At 41.4% G+C, this 16598-nt stretch overlaps 1 protein-coding gene across 1 annotated transcript in view; it reads left to right on the top strand.

Moving 5' to 3' along the window:
- The window catches only part of LOC139576530 (vacuolar protein sorting-associated protein 37B-like), a 32014-nt gene that overhangs the window by 2179 nt on the left and 13237 nt on the right, over positions 1–16598 (top strand). The window contains exon 2 of the mRNA XM_071402738.1: positions 4981–5152. Coding sequence (XP_071258839.1) covers positions 4981–5152 — 172 coding nt within the window. The remainder of the gene's footprint in view (positions 1–4980; positions 5153–16598) is intronic.

Here is a 16598-nt window from a genome sequence, read left to right as displayed (position 1 = left end):
GACATAATGTACGTAAATGCCAACAAAATAACCTTTTGTTCAGTGTGGTGTGTGTGTAACCTTTATTTAACTAGGCAAGTCAGTTAAGAACAAATTCTTATTTACAATGACAGCCTTTGAACCAGGGACTGTAGTGACGCCTCTTGCACTGAGATGCAGTTCCTTAGACCGCTGCGTCTGTGTTTGTGTGTAACTATTTAACTGTACTAGAATGCTTAAAAGGCCGCTAAAATAAAAGACAACGGTGCGTTTTCTTTTTTTTGGCCAGGATTTTGGTATCGGTCAAAGATGTCATATCGGTGCATCCCTAATTCAGACTCTTTGCTAAGAGCCTCGAAATTGGACGTGATTTGTAAAGTCACACACCTGTCTATTTAAGGTTCCACAGTTGACAGTACATGTCAGAGCCAAAACCCAGCCATGAGGTCAAATGAATTGACGGAAGTCACACCTCAGTAAAAGCACATGACAGCCCACTTGGAGTTTGCCAAAAATGCACCTAAAGAACTCTCAGACCATGAGAAACAAGATTCTCTGGACTGATGAAACCAAGATTGAAGTCCTTGGCCTAAATGCCAAGCGTCACGTCTGGAGGAAACCTGCCACCACCCCTACGGGGAAGCATGGTGGTGGCAGCATCATGCTGTGGGGATGTTTTTCAGCGGTAGGGACTGAGCGACTAGTCAGGATCGAGGGAAAGCTGAACGGAGCAAAGTACAGAGAGCCTTAAAGAAAACCTGCTCCAGAGCGCTCAGGACCTCAGACTGGGGTGAAGGTTCACCTTCCAACAGGACATCGACCCTAAGCACACAGTCAGGACAATGCCGGAGTGGCTTCAGGACAAGTCTCTGAATGTCCTTGAGTGGCCTGGATCTAACATCTCTGGAGAGACCTGAAAATAGCTGTGCAGCGACGCTCCCCATCCAACCTGACAGAGCTTGAGAGGATCTGCAGAGAAGAATGGGAGAAACTCCCCAAATACATGTGTGCCAAGCTTGTAGCGTCATACCCAAAAAGACCTGAGACTGTAATCGCTGCTAAAGGTGCTTCAACGAAGTACTGAGTAAAGGGTCTGAATAATTATGTAAATGTGTTATTTCTGGGGTTTTTCCTTATACATTTGCAAAAATTTCTAAAACAGTTTTTGCTTTGTCATTATGGTGTATTGTGTGTAGATTGAGTGGGGGGAAACGATTTAATCAATTTTAGAATAAGGCTGTAACGTATCAAAATGTGACAAATGTCAAGGGGTCTGAATACTTTCCCGAGTGCCTTCTGTTTTCCCCGCTGCTCACAAGGATTCGTTAGAAGGGAGTGTGACCAATAACACACCTTATGACTGAGAGAAATTAATTCTCAACATACTTCCTTCAGACTGGAATTTGACATAGTATCTTTGTATTATTTATTGAGATGCTTAGTCTTCAGGTTAAAATGACCTAATTACTTTAGGAATATTTTAATAGTTGTGTCCTTTTCAACGATTATGAAGAAAAAAATTGGTTGTACCTCGACTCATGTTGGTTGAGCACCCTCTGCTTCTTTCCTAATTACTTTGAGAAACATTTAATTTTAAGGAAAGTTCTTTATTGGTGTTTGCATTGCTTTTTATACAGGTCTTCTGAAGAATAATAGCATGTGGAAAATCTCCACCCCCTCTGCAATTAACCTTTTTTTTGTTTACGTCTGGCCCCTCTAAGAATATGGTTGATTAGCCCTGACGTACACAATGTAATCTGAGCAGGTACAGTAAGTAAGTACACTGTACTGCTCCGGTATGGAAATGCATTGAATGCATACCTGTAAATATGGACACTTTTACACTTCATGCTAGCTAACTAACCACTCTTTTTCACACTTGGAATACACACTCGCACACCTGCTCACTCTTTGTATGCAAATGGTGTTCAATGGGTGTGTGTTCCTATCATCTCAAATAACCAGAACAATGTCACTGCCTCTCGCTGGAATCACATGAATCTCTTCTCTATGGCCAACCTTGGTTAATATCATGGCTACATACTGACAGTTCATATTTGTCTGGCATGTGTGTGCCGTGCCAGGAGATATAAACCCCTTGTCCCAAGTTAACAGTAGTGCGTTATCATTTTACTGCACACTCTAATGGCATGTTTGGATTGTGTGCGTGAATGTACATGGCAGTCGGGGACAGACAGGAGCAATAGCTGCCAGACTGGTCTTGGTTAATGCAGTTGCTGGGCCTGATCAAACTTCAACTCAACACAGCCAGCTAATAATAGCATATCAATCAACTAAAGTTCCTTTTCAGCAAATGTACCAGGTAGTATCTCAACACTGGGTGGCGGTTGACCTAGTTCTCCATCACCACATGATGTGTCCGCTGATTAACTTTGTGTTTTAGACATTTCACATGTGAAGTGAATTTGAGATTAAGCCGACTTTGTACAGTCATTCAGCCCCTCTGTGAATTCCTTCCATGATCAGTCAGTCTCAGTAGGAAAATCCTCCCTCAATAGAGCGCTGTAGAGAGATGTACTGTCACTTTGAAGTGATTGTGGTTCAAAAGAGAAATGGAAGGAAGGAAAATAACATAACCGCAGGTATGAGCAAGTGTCACTTAGTTGGGAAACTGTGATTTGCAGATATGTAGCTAGACCTATACCAGGCATGACATTGAGACATGTAGCCCTCTATATCTTGCTCCCTGTTTGGCAGAGCTCTAGAATAGAATCATCTCTTGGACTGGGCTCCAGAGGAGGCGCTGAATGAAAACCCTCTTTGGGTGTGATGCTGGCTGCTGATGCTGCTTCTGGCCCCCTGAGCTGTGGTCCTGTATTCATAAATCATCTGAGTAGGAGTGCTGATCTAGGATTAAGTCCTCCCTGGCCATGCTGTCTTATTTCATAATAACTTCATTATGTTAAATGGAGGGGTGTCTTAAATGTGAAGAAAAAAGGAATGTATTGAACACAGTATGTTTGTTGTGACGATTTTGGTGTTCCCTCTAGTATTTTTCACTAGGGTACTGTCACTGTGAACAGAGAAAGTGGAGAGTTTTTCTGAAAGCATTTCCTTCCCCCGCAAAATGTGTTTGGTTGGACAGAATAAGCCTGCAGTTGTGGATGCTATTTAAGGGCCTACTTTTTTCGGTGCACAGTGTTGGAGTGGCTAATTGAGCTGTTTGGTCAGCTCAGGACATGGCAGTGCAGTGGCGGAAGCAGTAAAGCACAGTGGTACTAAGTGTATTTAGCCTCTGGCCTTGTCTGAAATGTTGTTTTTTCTCTGTCACCCTCCAACCCACAGCCCAGCGGCCAAAGCCCACACGGCTGTCTGGTTTGTGTCTTTCTGTTACAAGATAATCCGTTTTGGTTTATGTATTTTCAGAGCTGGGTCACATGATTCTATTCACGCCCAAGCCACTTGCTATTTCTGTCCTTGGAGAAAATGTAGCTTAATGCGACTGTGAATTTGAGTCATGTGGGAAAAGCTCTTGAATAGTTAGTTAGTCATCAGCCACTGTTTAGATTCTTGGCTCAAATTAAACTCCATATTCATATTTTCTTCACGTGACTAATTAGATTTAAAAAAAAAACATAATCCACATTTACATTTAAGTCATTTAGCAGACGCTCTTATCCAGAGCGACTTACAAATCCCGGGGGCTTGTTGTGAGAAGTCACACAGCGGGTTCTAGCTTTGAGTGTTGACAGGACAGGCACAAGATCTGATCCCTACCCATCCTGGTGTTGCCTTACATTGTGTTTGTGTATCCGCATGTCTTACCATGTGTGTCTTTATAATGTGTCGTACAATGTATCTCTCTCTGTATGTCTTAAAATGGAACTGACAGCATTTTAACTACTTTGCAGATATGAAACACAGGCGATCAGTCAAATATCAAATTCCCAGTTTATGCTACAAAACCAACTTTATACGAGGTTTTAAAAATAGGTTCTATTTGACTCAAAATTCCGTTATGTAGAGTAAGGCATTTTTGGCAGAATAGATGGATACAGTTCAATGCATGATTCATATAATTCACTAATACATTATTTGGAAGTCCAAAAACTATTGCTATCAGGTTATAAATCACAGCTGACCTGGTACATTGTTTGCTGCCTCCACCCATTCAGGATGCATGGTTTGTTTCAATGACTCAATATTTTGGACAAAAACTGACAAATGTAACCAAGGCTGGGAATGTCAATACAATCAAACAGCAAGGACAGTGACCACAAGTCAATCATATCATGGCCAATAGGTTAGCATATCTATTCATTTAGGTCTTTATTTAGCAAGCTTGATTAAAACACGAAGCCTACTTTAGCTACCTAGCTAGCTAACTAATGGGAGGTTGTCAGCTTTTTCCCCTCATCGTTTTTCGCTGGCTACAGCTAGAGATGCAGGTGTCATTTGGTTAGCTAGCAAGAAATGGCTATCACTTTGCTAGCTAGCTATGCTGAACTTCAATGATTATCCACAGTTAGCATGCATATCTCTTAGTTGTCAATCAAATGTATTTGGCATCGATCAAATGTGCAGGCAGGCAATTCCCATTCAGTTGTCACTGCCTGTAAACACACAGTCCAGTTCAAAGTGAATGATGGCAGGCCTGTGTGGCAACTAGCTGATTTGCATATATGCCTACTGTAGCTCTGATTGGATATGGGGCACCGGTCTGCGTAGGGTCCGGTCCTGGACAAGACTAACAGTTTTTATTAGGATTTATTTACCGCAGTGTCTATTAATTGTCCGAACGCACGGCCGCTTTCCCACAATATTGCTGTAGAATTTCACAAATGCCTTACTCGACGTCATTACCAAACGTTCTGTGAATGTATGAAAACGTGAACAGGAAGCTGTCTCAGTGCTCGCTTGTCAGAAAGGAGTCATATTCTTCCTGGGGGTGTGCTGTATCTGAGCAGATTTCTATAAGATTTGATGTTGCTTAAAGACTGTCAGTTTCACTTTGTTTGTGGGTCTTAATGTGTGTTGTAGATGCAGGAGGTGCAGCAGATCAAGGAGATGATCCTGGCCAGTAATCGGAGCCTGGCAGAGCAGAATCTTCAACTGCAGCCCAGCCTGGAACACCAGAAGAGCCAGCTCACCAAATGCTACAGCTCACTACAGGAGAGCTTTGAGGCCTACCAGGTCCACAAGTCCAAACTAGGTAACGCATGTTCACTTGTCTTCAGATTTTGAGTACATTTCATTATACACTGAGTGTACAAAACCGTAAGAACACCTGCTCTTTCCATGACATAGATGAACTGGGAAGGGGGGGGGGGTGCACAACTCCATAAGGAAGTACCAAAACCCCTTACTATAGGGGAGGTGCATGCAAGCAGATAAGGACATTTGGCTAGGATGGAATAAATTATATTGTAAAACCTGCAAAAGAGCGAATGTAAACCTGGGGAAAAACTACCCTCCCTGTGCACCCTCCCCAAAGCAAAAAAAAAAAAAGTTTGACAACCCTCCCCTATTTTGGACCACCCCACAGTAAATTGCGATCTGTCCCTTACAATGAAAAAGCAAGGTATTTTTTGTAAAAATTATGCATGGCCATCATATTTCTAATATTTATCATAGAAAGAATGAAGCCTGCTACATATCCTAATGTTTTGCTTAAAGTTAATCTTGCATTTTAAGTACCGGAGAAAAGTACAGTGGCAAGAAAAGTGTGTGAAGCCTTTGGAATTACCTGAACTTCTGCATAAATTGGTCATACAATATCATCTGATCTTCATCGAAGTCACAACAATAGATAAACAGTCTGCTTAAACTAATAACGCACAAAAGATTTGACATTTTCATGTCTTTATTGAACGCACCGTGTAAACATTCACAGTGCAGGGTGGAAAAAGTATGTGAACCCTTAGATTTAACTGGTTGACCCTCCTTTGGCAGCAATAAGCTCAACCAAATTTTTTCTGTAGTTGCGGCTCAGACCTGCACAACGGTCAGGAGGAATTTTGGACCATTCTTTACAAAACCGTTTCAGTTCAGAAATATTCTTAGGATGTCTGGTGTGAATCACCCTCTTGGGGTCATGCCACAGCATCTCAATCAGGTTGAGGTCAAGACTCTGACTGGGCCACTCCAGAAGGCGTATTTTATTCTGTTGAAGCCATTCTGTTGTTGATTTACTTCTGTGTTTTGGGTCGTTGTCCTGTTGCATCACCCAACTTCTGTTGAGCTTCAATTGGCGGACAGATTGCCTTACATTCTCCTGCAAAATGTCTTGATAAACTTGGGAATACATTTTTCCGTCGATGATAGCAAGCTGTCCAGCAAAGCAGCTCCAAACCATGATGCTCCCTTCACCATACTTTACAGTTGGGATGATGTTTTGATGTTGTGCTGTGCCTTTTTTTTCTCCACACATAGTGTTGTGTGTTTCTTCCAAACAGCTCAACTTTAGTTTAATCTGTCCACAGAATATTTTGCCTGTAGCGTTGTGGAACATCCAGATGCTCTTTTGCGAACTGCAGACGTGCAGCAATGTTTTTTTTGGACAGCAGTGGCTTCTTCCGTGTTGTCCTCCCATGAACACCGTTCTTGTTTAAATCAAATCAAAATCAAATTTATTGATATAGCCCTTCTTCCATCAGCTGATATCTCAAAGTGCTGTACAGAAACCCAGCCTAAAACAGCAAGCAATGCAGGTGTAGAAGCACGGTGGCTAGGAAAAACTCCCTAGAAAGGCCAAAACCTTGGAAGAAAACTAGAGAGGAACCAGGCTATGAGGGGTGGCCAGTCCTCTTCTGGCTGTGCCGGGTGGAGATTATAACAGAACATGGCCAAGATGTTCAAATGTTCATAAATGACCAGCATGGTCAAATAATAATAATCACGAGTCGAGGGTGCAGCAAGTCAGCACCTCAGGAGTAAATGTCAGTTGGCTTTTCATAGCCGATCATTATTAAGAGTATCTCTACCGCTCCTGCTGTCTCTAGAGAGTTGAAAACAGCAGGTCTGGGACAGGTAGCACGTCCGGTGAACAGGTCAGGGTTCCATAGCCGCAGGCAGAACAGTTGAAACTGGAGCAGCAGCACGGCCAGGTGGACTGGGGACAGCAAGGAGTCATCATGATAGGTAGTCCTGAGGCATGGTTCTAGGGCTCAGGGCCTCCGAGAGAGAGAACGTAAGAGAGAAAGGGAGAATTATAGAGAGCATACATAAATTCACAAAGGACACCGGATAAGACAGAAGTACTCCAGATATAACAAACTGACCCTAGCCCCCCGACACATAAACTACTGCAGCATAAATACTGGAGTCTGAGACAGGAGGGGTCAGGAGACACTGTGGCCCCATCCGATGATACCCCCGGACAGGGCCAAACAGGAAGGATATAACCCCACCCACTCTGCCAAAGCACAGCCCCCACACCACTAGAGGGAAAACATCAACCACCAACTTACCATCCTGAAACAAGACCGAGTATAGATCTCTGCCATGGCACAACCCAAGGGGGGCGCCAACCCAGACAGGAAGATCACGTCAGTGACTCAACCCTCTCAAGTGACGCACCCCTCCTAGGGACGGCATGAAAGAGCACCAGTAAGCCAGTGACTCAGCCCCTGTAATAGGGTTATAGGCAGAGAAATCCAGTGGAGAGAGGGGAACCGGCCAGGCAGAGACAGCAAGGCCGGGTTCGTTGCTCCAGAGCCTTTCCGTTCACCTTCACACTCCTGGGCCAGACTACACTCAATCATATGACCCACTGAAGAGATGAGTCTTCAGTAAAAACTTAAAAGTTGAGACCAAGTCTGCGTCTCTCACATTGGTAGGCAGACCATTCCATAAAAATGGAGCTCTATAGGAGAAAGCCCTGCCTCCAGCTGTTCGCTTAGAAATTCTAGGGACAATTTGGAGGCCTGCGTCTTGTGACCGTAGCGTACGTGTAGGTATGTACGGCAGGACCAAATCGGAAAGATAGGTAGGAGAAAGCCCATGTAATGCTTTGTAGGTTAGCAGTAAAACCTTGAAATCAGCCCTTGCCTTAACAGGAAGCCAGTGTAGGGAGGCTAGCACTGGAGTAATATGATCAATTTTTTTTGTTCTAGTCAGGATTCTAGCAGCCGTATTTAGCACTAACTGAAGTTTATTTAGTGCTTTATCCGGGTAGCCCGGAAAGTAGAGCATTGCAGTAGTCTAACCTAGAAGTAACAAAAGCATGGATGATTTTTTCTGCATCATTTTTGGACAGAAAGTTTCAGATTTTTGCAATGTTACATAGATGGAAAAAAGCTGTCCTTGATATGTTCGTCAAAAGAGAGATCAGGGTCCAGAGTAACGCCGAGGTCCTTCACAGTTTTATTTGAGACGACTTTACAACCATCAAGATTAATTGTCAGCTTCAACAGAAGATCTCTTTGTTTCTTGGGACCTAGAACAAGCATCTCTGTTTTGTCCGAGTTTAAAAGTAAAAAGTTTGCAGCTTCATTATGTCTGAAACACAGGCTTCTAGCGAGGGCAATTTTGGGGCTTCACCATGTTTCATTGAAATGTACATCTATGTGTCATCCGCATAGCAGTGAAAGTTAACATTATGTTTTCGAACGAAATGTACAGTTCATTTGTCAGAGGACAAACCATCCACAGAGACAAACTGATATCTTTCCGACAGTGTTTTACGTATCGTAGACTCGTCAACGGAGATGTTAGCTAAAGACTTACAGAAATCCCTGGAACATGCTGACACTCTAGGATTCTTCTCATTGAGCTGGGCTGTGCTCTTGCAGTCCTTTGCAGGATGGCTACTCCTAGGGAGAGTAGCAAGAGTGCTGAACTTTCTCCATTTATAAACAATTTGTCTTACTGTGAACTGATGAACATCAAGGCTTTTAGAGATACTTTTGTAACCCTTCCAGGTTTTTGCAAGTCAACAATTCTTAATATTGGTTCTTCTAAGATCTCTTTTGTTCGAGGCATGGTTCACAACAGGCAATGCTTCTTGTGAATAACAAACTCAAATTTTGTGAGTTTTGTATAGGGCAGGGCAGCTCTAACCAACATCTCCAATCTCGTCTCAATGATTGTACTCCAGGTTAGCTGACTCCTGACTCCTATTAGCTTTTGGAGAAGTCATTAGCCTAGGGGTTCACATACTTTTTCCAACCTACACTGTGAATGTTTAAATGATGTATACAATATAGACAAGAGAAATACAATTTGTGTGTTATAAGTTTAAGCACACTGTGTCTGTTGTGACTTAGATGAAGAGCAGATCTAATTTTATGACCAATTTCATGCAGAAATCCAGATAATTCCAAAGGGTTCACATACTTTGTCTTGCCACTGTAGCTACACATCACTCAGTGTTGTCTGCTTATTGAATACCCGTTTATGAATTCTCACCCAAGTGGAGAAGTGCAACTGAACATTTTTCTAATGCCGAGAAGAAATTACAATAAGAAGCATTAAAGGTCTGCGTTTACAAAACGCAGCATGATATTTCTTATGCGTTTTTTTTTCTTTCTTTTTTTCTCCTCCACTGCTCGGATAACAAAATTATTTGTTAACGCGACCCCTAAATTTAACTTGCTAGTTATTTATTCAGTCATTTACTTAGATAAGGTAATGGGGCATCATATTGTGTTAGTTGTCTGTAGTGTTTGAGAAGTCAACGCCCTTTTGGATGAGTCATTTTTGTTCTCACCCATCTACACACAATACTCCATAATGACAAATTGAAAACGTGTTTTTAGACATTTTTGCTATTTAAATACAGAAATATCTAATTTACATACAGTAAGTATTCACACCCCTGAGTCGATACTTTGTAGAAGCACCTTTGGCAGCGATTGTACACTACCCTTCAAAAGTTTGGGGTCACCTTAGAAATGTCCTTGTTTTTTAGGTGAAAATCTCCCAAAAATTGTCCATTAAAATAACAGCAAATTGATCAGAAATACAGTGTAGGCATTGTTCATGTTGTAAATGACTATTGTAGCTGGAAATGACAGATTTAAAATAAAAAATTTAAAAATGGAATATCTACATAGGTGTACAGAAGCCCGTTATCAGCAACCATCACTCCTGTGTTCCAATGGCATGTTGTGTTAGCTAATCCAAGTTTATCATTTTAAAAGGCTAATTGATCATTAGAAAACCCTCTTGCAATTATGTTAGCACAGCTGAAAACTGCTGTGCTGATTAAAGAAGCAATAAAACTGCCCGCCTTTAGTTGAGTATCTGGAGCATCAGCATTTGTGGGTTCGATTACAGGCTCAAAATGGCCAGAAATAAAGACTGACGAGTTTCAGAAGAAAGGTCTTTGTCTCTTCTTCTGAATGAAGGGAAGTGAATGGTCGTAGGTGACACACCCCCTTCAACATGCATGCTATAAACAGACCAAACTCATCTTGTCTCCTCTTATTATCTTTGGTCGATGTGAAAGTGTTTTACTCAATTATTTCGATCAATGGTGAGCTCACCCGTGATGTGATGAATTATAAATAGTAATTGCTATTAGCTAATTCAATTCAAATTCAAAACAAAATAGATGATCGTGGACTTCAGGAAACAGCAGAGGGAGCACCCCCCTATCCACATCGACGGGACAGTAGTGAAGAAGATGGAAAGTTTTAAGTTCCTCGGTGTACACATCACGGACAAACTGAATTGGTCCACCCACACAGACAGCGTTGTGAAGAAGGCGCAGCAGCGCCTCTTCAACCTCAGGAGGCTGAAGAAATTTGGCTTGTCACCAAAAGCACTCACAAACTTCTACAGATGCACAATCGAGAGCATCCTGTCAGGCTGTATCACCGCCTGGTACGGCAACTGCTCCGCCCACAACCGTAAGGCTCTCCAGAGGGTAGTGAGGTCTGCACAACGCATCACCGGGGGCAAACTACCTGCCCTCCAGGACACCTACACCACCCGATGTCACAGGAAGGCCATAAAGATCATCAAGGACAACAACCACCCGAGCCACTGCCTGTTCACCCTGCTATCATCCAGAAGGCGAGGTCAGTACAGGTGCATCAAAGCAGGGACCGAGAGACTGAAAAACAGCTTCTATCTCAAGGCCATCAGACTGTTAAACAGCCACCACTAACATTTAGTGGCCGCTACCGACATACTGACTCAACTCCAGCCACTTTAATAATGGGAATTGATGGAAATTATGTAAAAATGTATCACTAGCCACTTTAAACAATGCCACTTAATATAATGTTTACATACCCTACATTACTCATCTCATATGTATATGTATATACTGTACTCTATATCATCTACTGCATCTTGCCATCTTTATGTAATACATGTATCACTAGCCACTTTAAACAATGCCACTTAATATAATGTTTACATACCCTACATTACTCATCTCATATGTATTTGTATATACTGTACTCTATACCATCTACTGCATCTTGCCTATGCCGTTCTGTACCATCACTCATTCATATATCTTTATGTACATATTCTTTATCCCTTTACACTTGTGTGTATAAGGTAGTAGTTGTGGAATTGTTAGGTTAGATTACTTGTTGGTTATTACTGCATTGTCGGAACTAGAAGCACAAGCATTTCGCTACACTCGCATTAACATCTGCTAACCATGTGTATGTGACAAATAAAATTAGATTTGTAGTTTCTGTCAGCCGAGAGTTATAAAAATATGACTGCTTTTGTTATGTCAATCTTTCCTCAGTTAGCGCTAGGATAAATGTAGCCTACATTTTTTCCGGTTTGGATGATTGTGTTATGCTGTAGGTACTTCTGTGATGGTCTGAGCATTGCATCCAAAAATAAACTGCTCACATTCTGGACATAACTTTCTAAGGACTGTGTTTGTGCAAAATGTTTCTGAAAAAACTGTGTGGCCAGCTCAAATGCTGATTGTTGCGCCATTCGAAACTGGATGTTCTAAATAAGCATTCTAATCACACTGGTTTGATCGTACGCTACAGGGACCGCTGTAGAATGATCACACCTGTGTGTTGGTACATGTGAAAAGGTTAGTCACTATTGGCTTTATGGTAAAATCCCTGAGCAGTTTCTTTCCTTCCCGGCAACTGAGTTAGGAAGGATGACTATCTTTGTAGTGACTGGGGATTTTGATACACCATCCAAAGTCAAATTAATAACTTTACCGTGCTCAAAGAGATATTCAATGTCAGATTATTTTTTTTGTAACATTTTTTTAATTGTACATTTTTAAAAATAGTTTACCCATTCCAATAGGTGCCCTTCTTTTGTGAGGCATTGGAAAACCTCCCTGGTCTTTGTGGTTGAATCTGGGTTTGAAATTCACTGCTCAATTGAGGGACCTTAAAAATATCTGTATTTGTGGGGTACAGAGATGAGAGTTATTCAAAAATCATGCTAAACGTTATTGCACAGAGTGAGTCCATGCAACTTATTATGTGACTTGTTAAGTAAGTTTTTACTCCAGAACTTATTTAGCTTTGCCATAACAAAGGGGTTGAATACTTATTGACTCAAGACATTTTCATTGTTCATTAATTCCACTTTGACATTATGGGGTATTGTGTGTGTATATAGGCCAGTGACATTTTTTCATCAATTTTAAATTCAGGCCATAAGACAAAATTGGCTAAAAGTCAAGGGGTGTGAATCATTTCTGAGTTTAACTTTATGAGCTGGATTGCCTGTCTATGCAATTTGTTTATTTTAATTTGTGCTCGTTAGCATATTTATATAAAGCCAATTCCTCCTTTGGCCGCCTCTCCTTCCAGTTCTCTGCTGCAATTGAGTGGAACGAACTACAAAAATCTCTGAAACTGGAAACACTTATCTCCCTCACTAGCTTTAAGCACCAGCTGTCAGAGCAGCTCACAGATCACTACACCTGTACATAGCCCATCTATAAATAGCCCAAACAACTACCACTTCCCCTACTGTATTTATTTATTTATTTATTTATTTTGCTCCTTTGCACCCCAGTATTTCTACTTTGCACACTCGTCTACTGTCAAATCTACCATTCCAGTGTTTTAATTGCTATATTGTATTTACTTCGCCACCATGGCCTATTTATTGCCTTTACCTCCTGTATCTCACCTCATTTGCTCACATTGTATATAGACTTATTTTTCTACTGTATTATTGACTGTATGTTTGTTTTACTCCATGTGTAACTCTGTGTTATGTGTTGAACTGCTTTGCTTTATCTTGGCCAGGTCGCAGTTGTAAATGAGAACTTGTTCTCAACTTGCCTACCTGGTTAAATCTTTGTCCCCTTGTGTAATAAGCTGGTAATACCGTAAATCATGGATGAGAGAAGGACGATATGAAAATCTGTATATCATCCAACCCTATTAATTGTGATGGCTTAATGGTTTGAAAAGGTTACATGCCTATTATCTGGAGTGCCAAATCAGTTGACAACTCACTCTGAACTTTTGAACATTGTTTACTGTCATGGATAGTTTGAGATGGTAGTTACAATGTTTTTCTCTTGTTTGTTCTTCCATTGACACGTTTCTCCAGACCTGACCAGTTTCTCCATTTCCTGAATTTTTCTTTCTTTTTTTTCCCCCATTAGAAGACTCCAGGGGCCAAATAGTGGCCCTAGTGCATTTGTCATTTTCCTTCCCGCAGTAGCTGATCTCTGCCAGTATTGAGCAGAATACAGCATTGACTTAGATCCCAGCTATACTGCAGTAGGAGAGAGGTAGAGTACTGTATACCCCCATGTTGGCACACCTTAACAGCACTTTGTGTGGAGTGAGTAATAAATTGTGTGCTGATACCTATGACTTGGTATGACGCAACGGTTGCCAGTGAAGTCACTCTGAACAGCATGCCAACATTTCATTACTTACTTTGTTCTGGTGGGTGTAGTTTAGCACTCACTGATGAAGTTGGTTTAACCTTGTATTCTCCTGTAGTCAAAGGAGCAGTGATTTAGAACTCCCCAAGGCATGTACACTGCCATTTTCCATCTTGTAGTTGAACAGACTTTCTGTCTCTCTCTGCCTCCTGTTGTACACAGAAGATGGTATTATGGTTTTATATTCCCATGCTTTGTTTGTGTGGCTGTTAGGCTATTTCATGGAATGGAGTAAACAAATAAACTGCGACAGACAGCGCCTGGCCTCCTGCCATTTGCTTGTTGAATGCGAGCAGGCTTTTGTCAAATGTAGATTCCCCTGTGCGCTGGCTGTCCTAGCAGCAGATGCCTGGGAAGGACAGAGCAGAACAGCACTACTGCGTCCCAAATGACAGCCTATTTCCTATGTAATAAACTTTATATAGAAAATAGGGTGCGTCATTTGGGACGCATCCCACAGCAAAAGAAAATCAAGGTCTCCAAGCAGAATCAACCCAGTATTGTTTGTTTCCTTTGTATACAGTGACTCCCCCACCGATCCTTCAAGGCAATGCCAAAGGGGGTTCTTCAGAAGAGACTCCCAGTTTGGCAGTGAGTGGGAGCCAGGATGACAGGACAGGCTCCCCTGCCCCTTATTACAGTAGTCCACAGTGAGCCATTGTGCTGCTGGGCATGTGAGAGTCAAACGGTGCTAGAGGGAAAGAGGGAGGTAGGGATAGAGGGAGGCCAAAAACTCTCCCTCAGACTATCAGTGGAGGCTGGCCTGTATCCATTACTAAATGGCAGTCTCATGATCCCTGGGTCGAAGGTGTGTGTGTGTTTGTGTTCCTCGCTGGTCTTTGAGGTAGAGAATCATTCCATTGTGTGGAGGAGTGCTGATACTCCTGTGAGTCTATCTTTAGAGGGGGGAGAGTCATTTTGCTGGGGCCTTTGCTGGAGCCATAGTGGGTGGAGAGACACTTGCTGTGCCAGAATACGAGCTTCTATCATCCTGACACCTCAGAATCAACTTTATTTGCCAAGTACATTTACACATACTCAGAATTTTACTTGGTGATATGGTGCTGCTAGTGATAGACAACATTTAGAGACAGAATACAGACAGTGGAGTTTAAGCAAATTTTAACATACATTATATACAACTAGGTAGAGTGAGCATAGAGCTATAAGAGAATGAACAGATATCCAAATATACAGTGGGTATACGATTGATATACAGTATATTGGATGTACAGATTTACAGTATAAAAATGAATATATTGGATCTAAATGCAGAGATGAACAGAATGCAAATGCAGTGTACACCGACATGGTAACTAGGCTGCTGACGGTCATTATTAGCCTACCAAACTTGCTAACTGCCTGGTACTCAACACTCTATTGTCCCTCTAATCACTCTGATATCAATGCAAATGTTATCGAAAATCGAATAAACTTAATGAGAGCCCATGAGCTTATGTTGCGCAACATTTCTATAGGCTATGCAATTGCGTGATAATTATTTTGGTGGCCTCTTAAAAAGCGGATCCCATCAGCTTTCTAGGCCTACTATATTTATTTATCAACTTGCCTAATATTAACCACATTGCTTTGCTTTACAACAGGAATATAGCTTACCTGGCTGGCATGAAAATGAACCACGTGAAAAGCGTCCTTCATTCGCTATTTAAGTATAGATAACATGTTTTTTCCCCCATGCCGCTGTTCCAAGACAGTTGCATGATAATGGTTCATTCTAAATCAAAATAATTTCTCACACACACACACACGTATATGTGTATATACATGTGTGTATATATATATAATTTACTATATGTAAAGACGACATTAAATTAAGAATAGAATGATGGGTGACTATTAGCCTATCACCTGTGAATGATGCCCAGCTTGTGCAGTAAGGCAGTCGTATACATTATTATTTTTTTATTTTTTTACTTTCTTCAAATCATAGTCGCACACCACTGTAGCCTAGCCCATGGGCCTATAGGTTTTGATAAGGTTTATCACAACTGAAGTGGCCAAATAACTTCTTAAAATTAAGCACATGAATCCGCTTTATAATCAGTTTAAAGCCTAACTGGCGTACCTAGTCTGCGCATAAGTTTCAAGTTTGTGGAAGAACATTTTCACACAAAAAATGCACCTTTATAATAAAGCATTACATGGATAATCACATTTGCTGTCACTTTCAAGAACGTTTTACCGTTAATTGATTACAGTATGGAACATTTGTGCTTGTGGCATACTGCCGTGTGCGCATTGCTGCACTTATAATGTGAAGAAATAGACTATTAGGCTATCAACTTTTGTAAGCTAAACGTTCTGATCTGTTGCATCAGCCTCATTGCTTTTAAAATGTTTTTTTATGGGAGTGGTTGTATTAATTTGGGATCTATCACATTCCACAACTGTCCCAGAGTATGTTTGGAATATTTATTTATTGCACAGAAGGACAAGTTGACCAATAGTACAAAAATTGACCTATTCTATGGGGGATAGTAGATTGACATAGGCTAGTGCTTCTACTGTTCGTTAGGCCTACTCATCTTGTTGGCTGACAAAGTAGGCTAAATGTGGACATCTTCAATATGCGCCTTGGAATTCGATAAGAGGGACGAGCACATTTGTGTCTTAATTAACTTGTAGCATACTTAGCTGAAAGGCCTGTGAGAAGGACCGGATCACATGATGGGCGTTTGCTAATAAGAATTGAGATATCTGAGAGTGCTTCGGAGCATGGCAGCCAGGAGAAAGGAATTATAACTGTTATATTCAGCCCAAGGGCACAACGGCCACTTTG

This window comes from Salvelinus alpinus, chromosome 5, assembly GCF_045679555.1.
Source record: "Salvelinus alpinus chromosome 5, SLU_Salpinus.1, whole genome shotgun sequence".
Lineage (NCBI taxonomy): Eukaryota > Metazoa > Chordata > Actinopteri > Salmoniformes > Salmonidae > Salvelinus > Salvelinus alpinus.
This window is presented reverse-complemented; position numbering and strand designations above follow the sequence as displayed.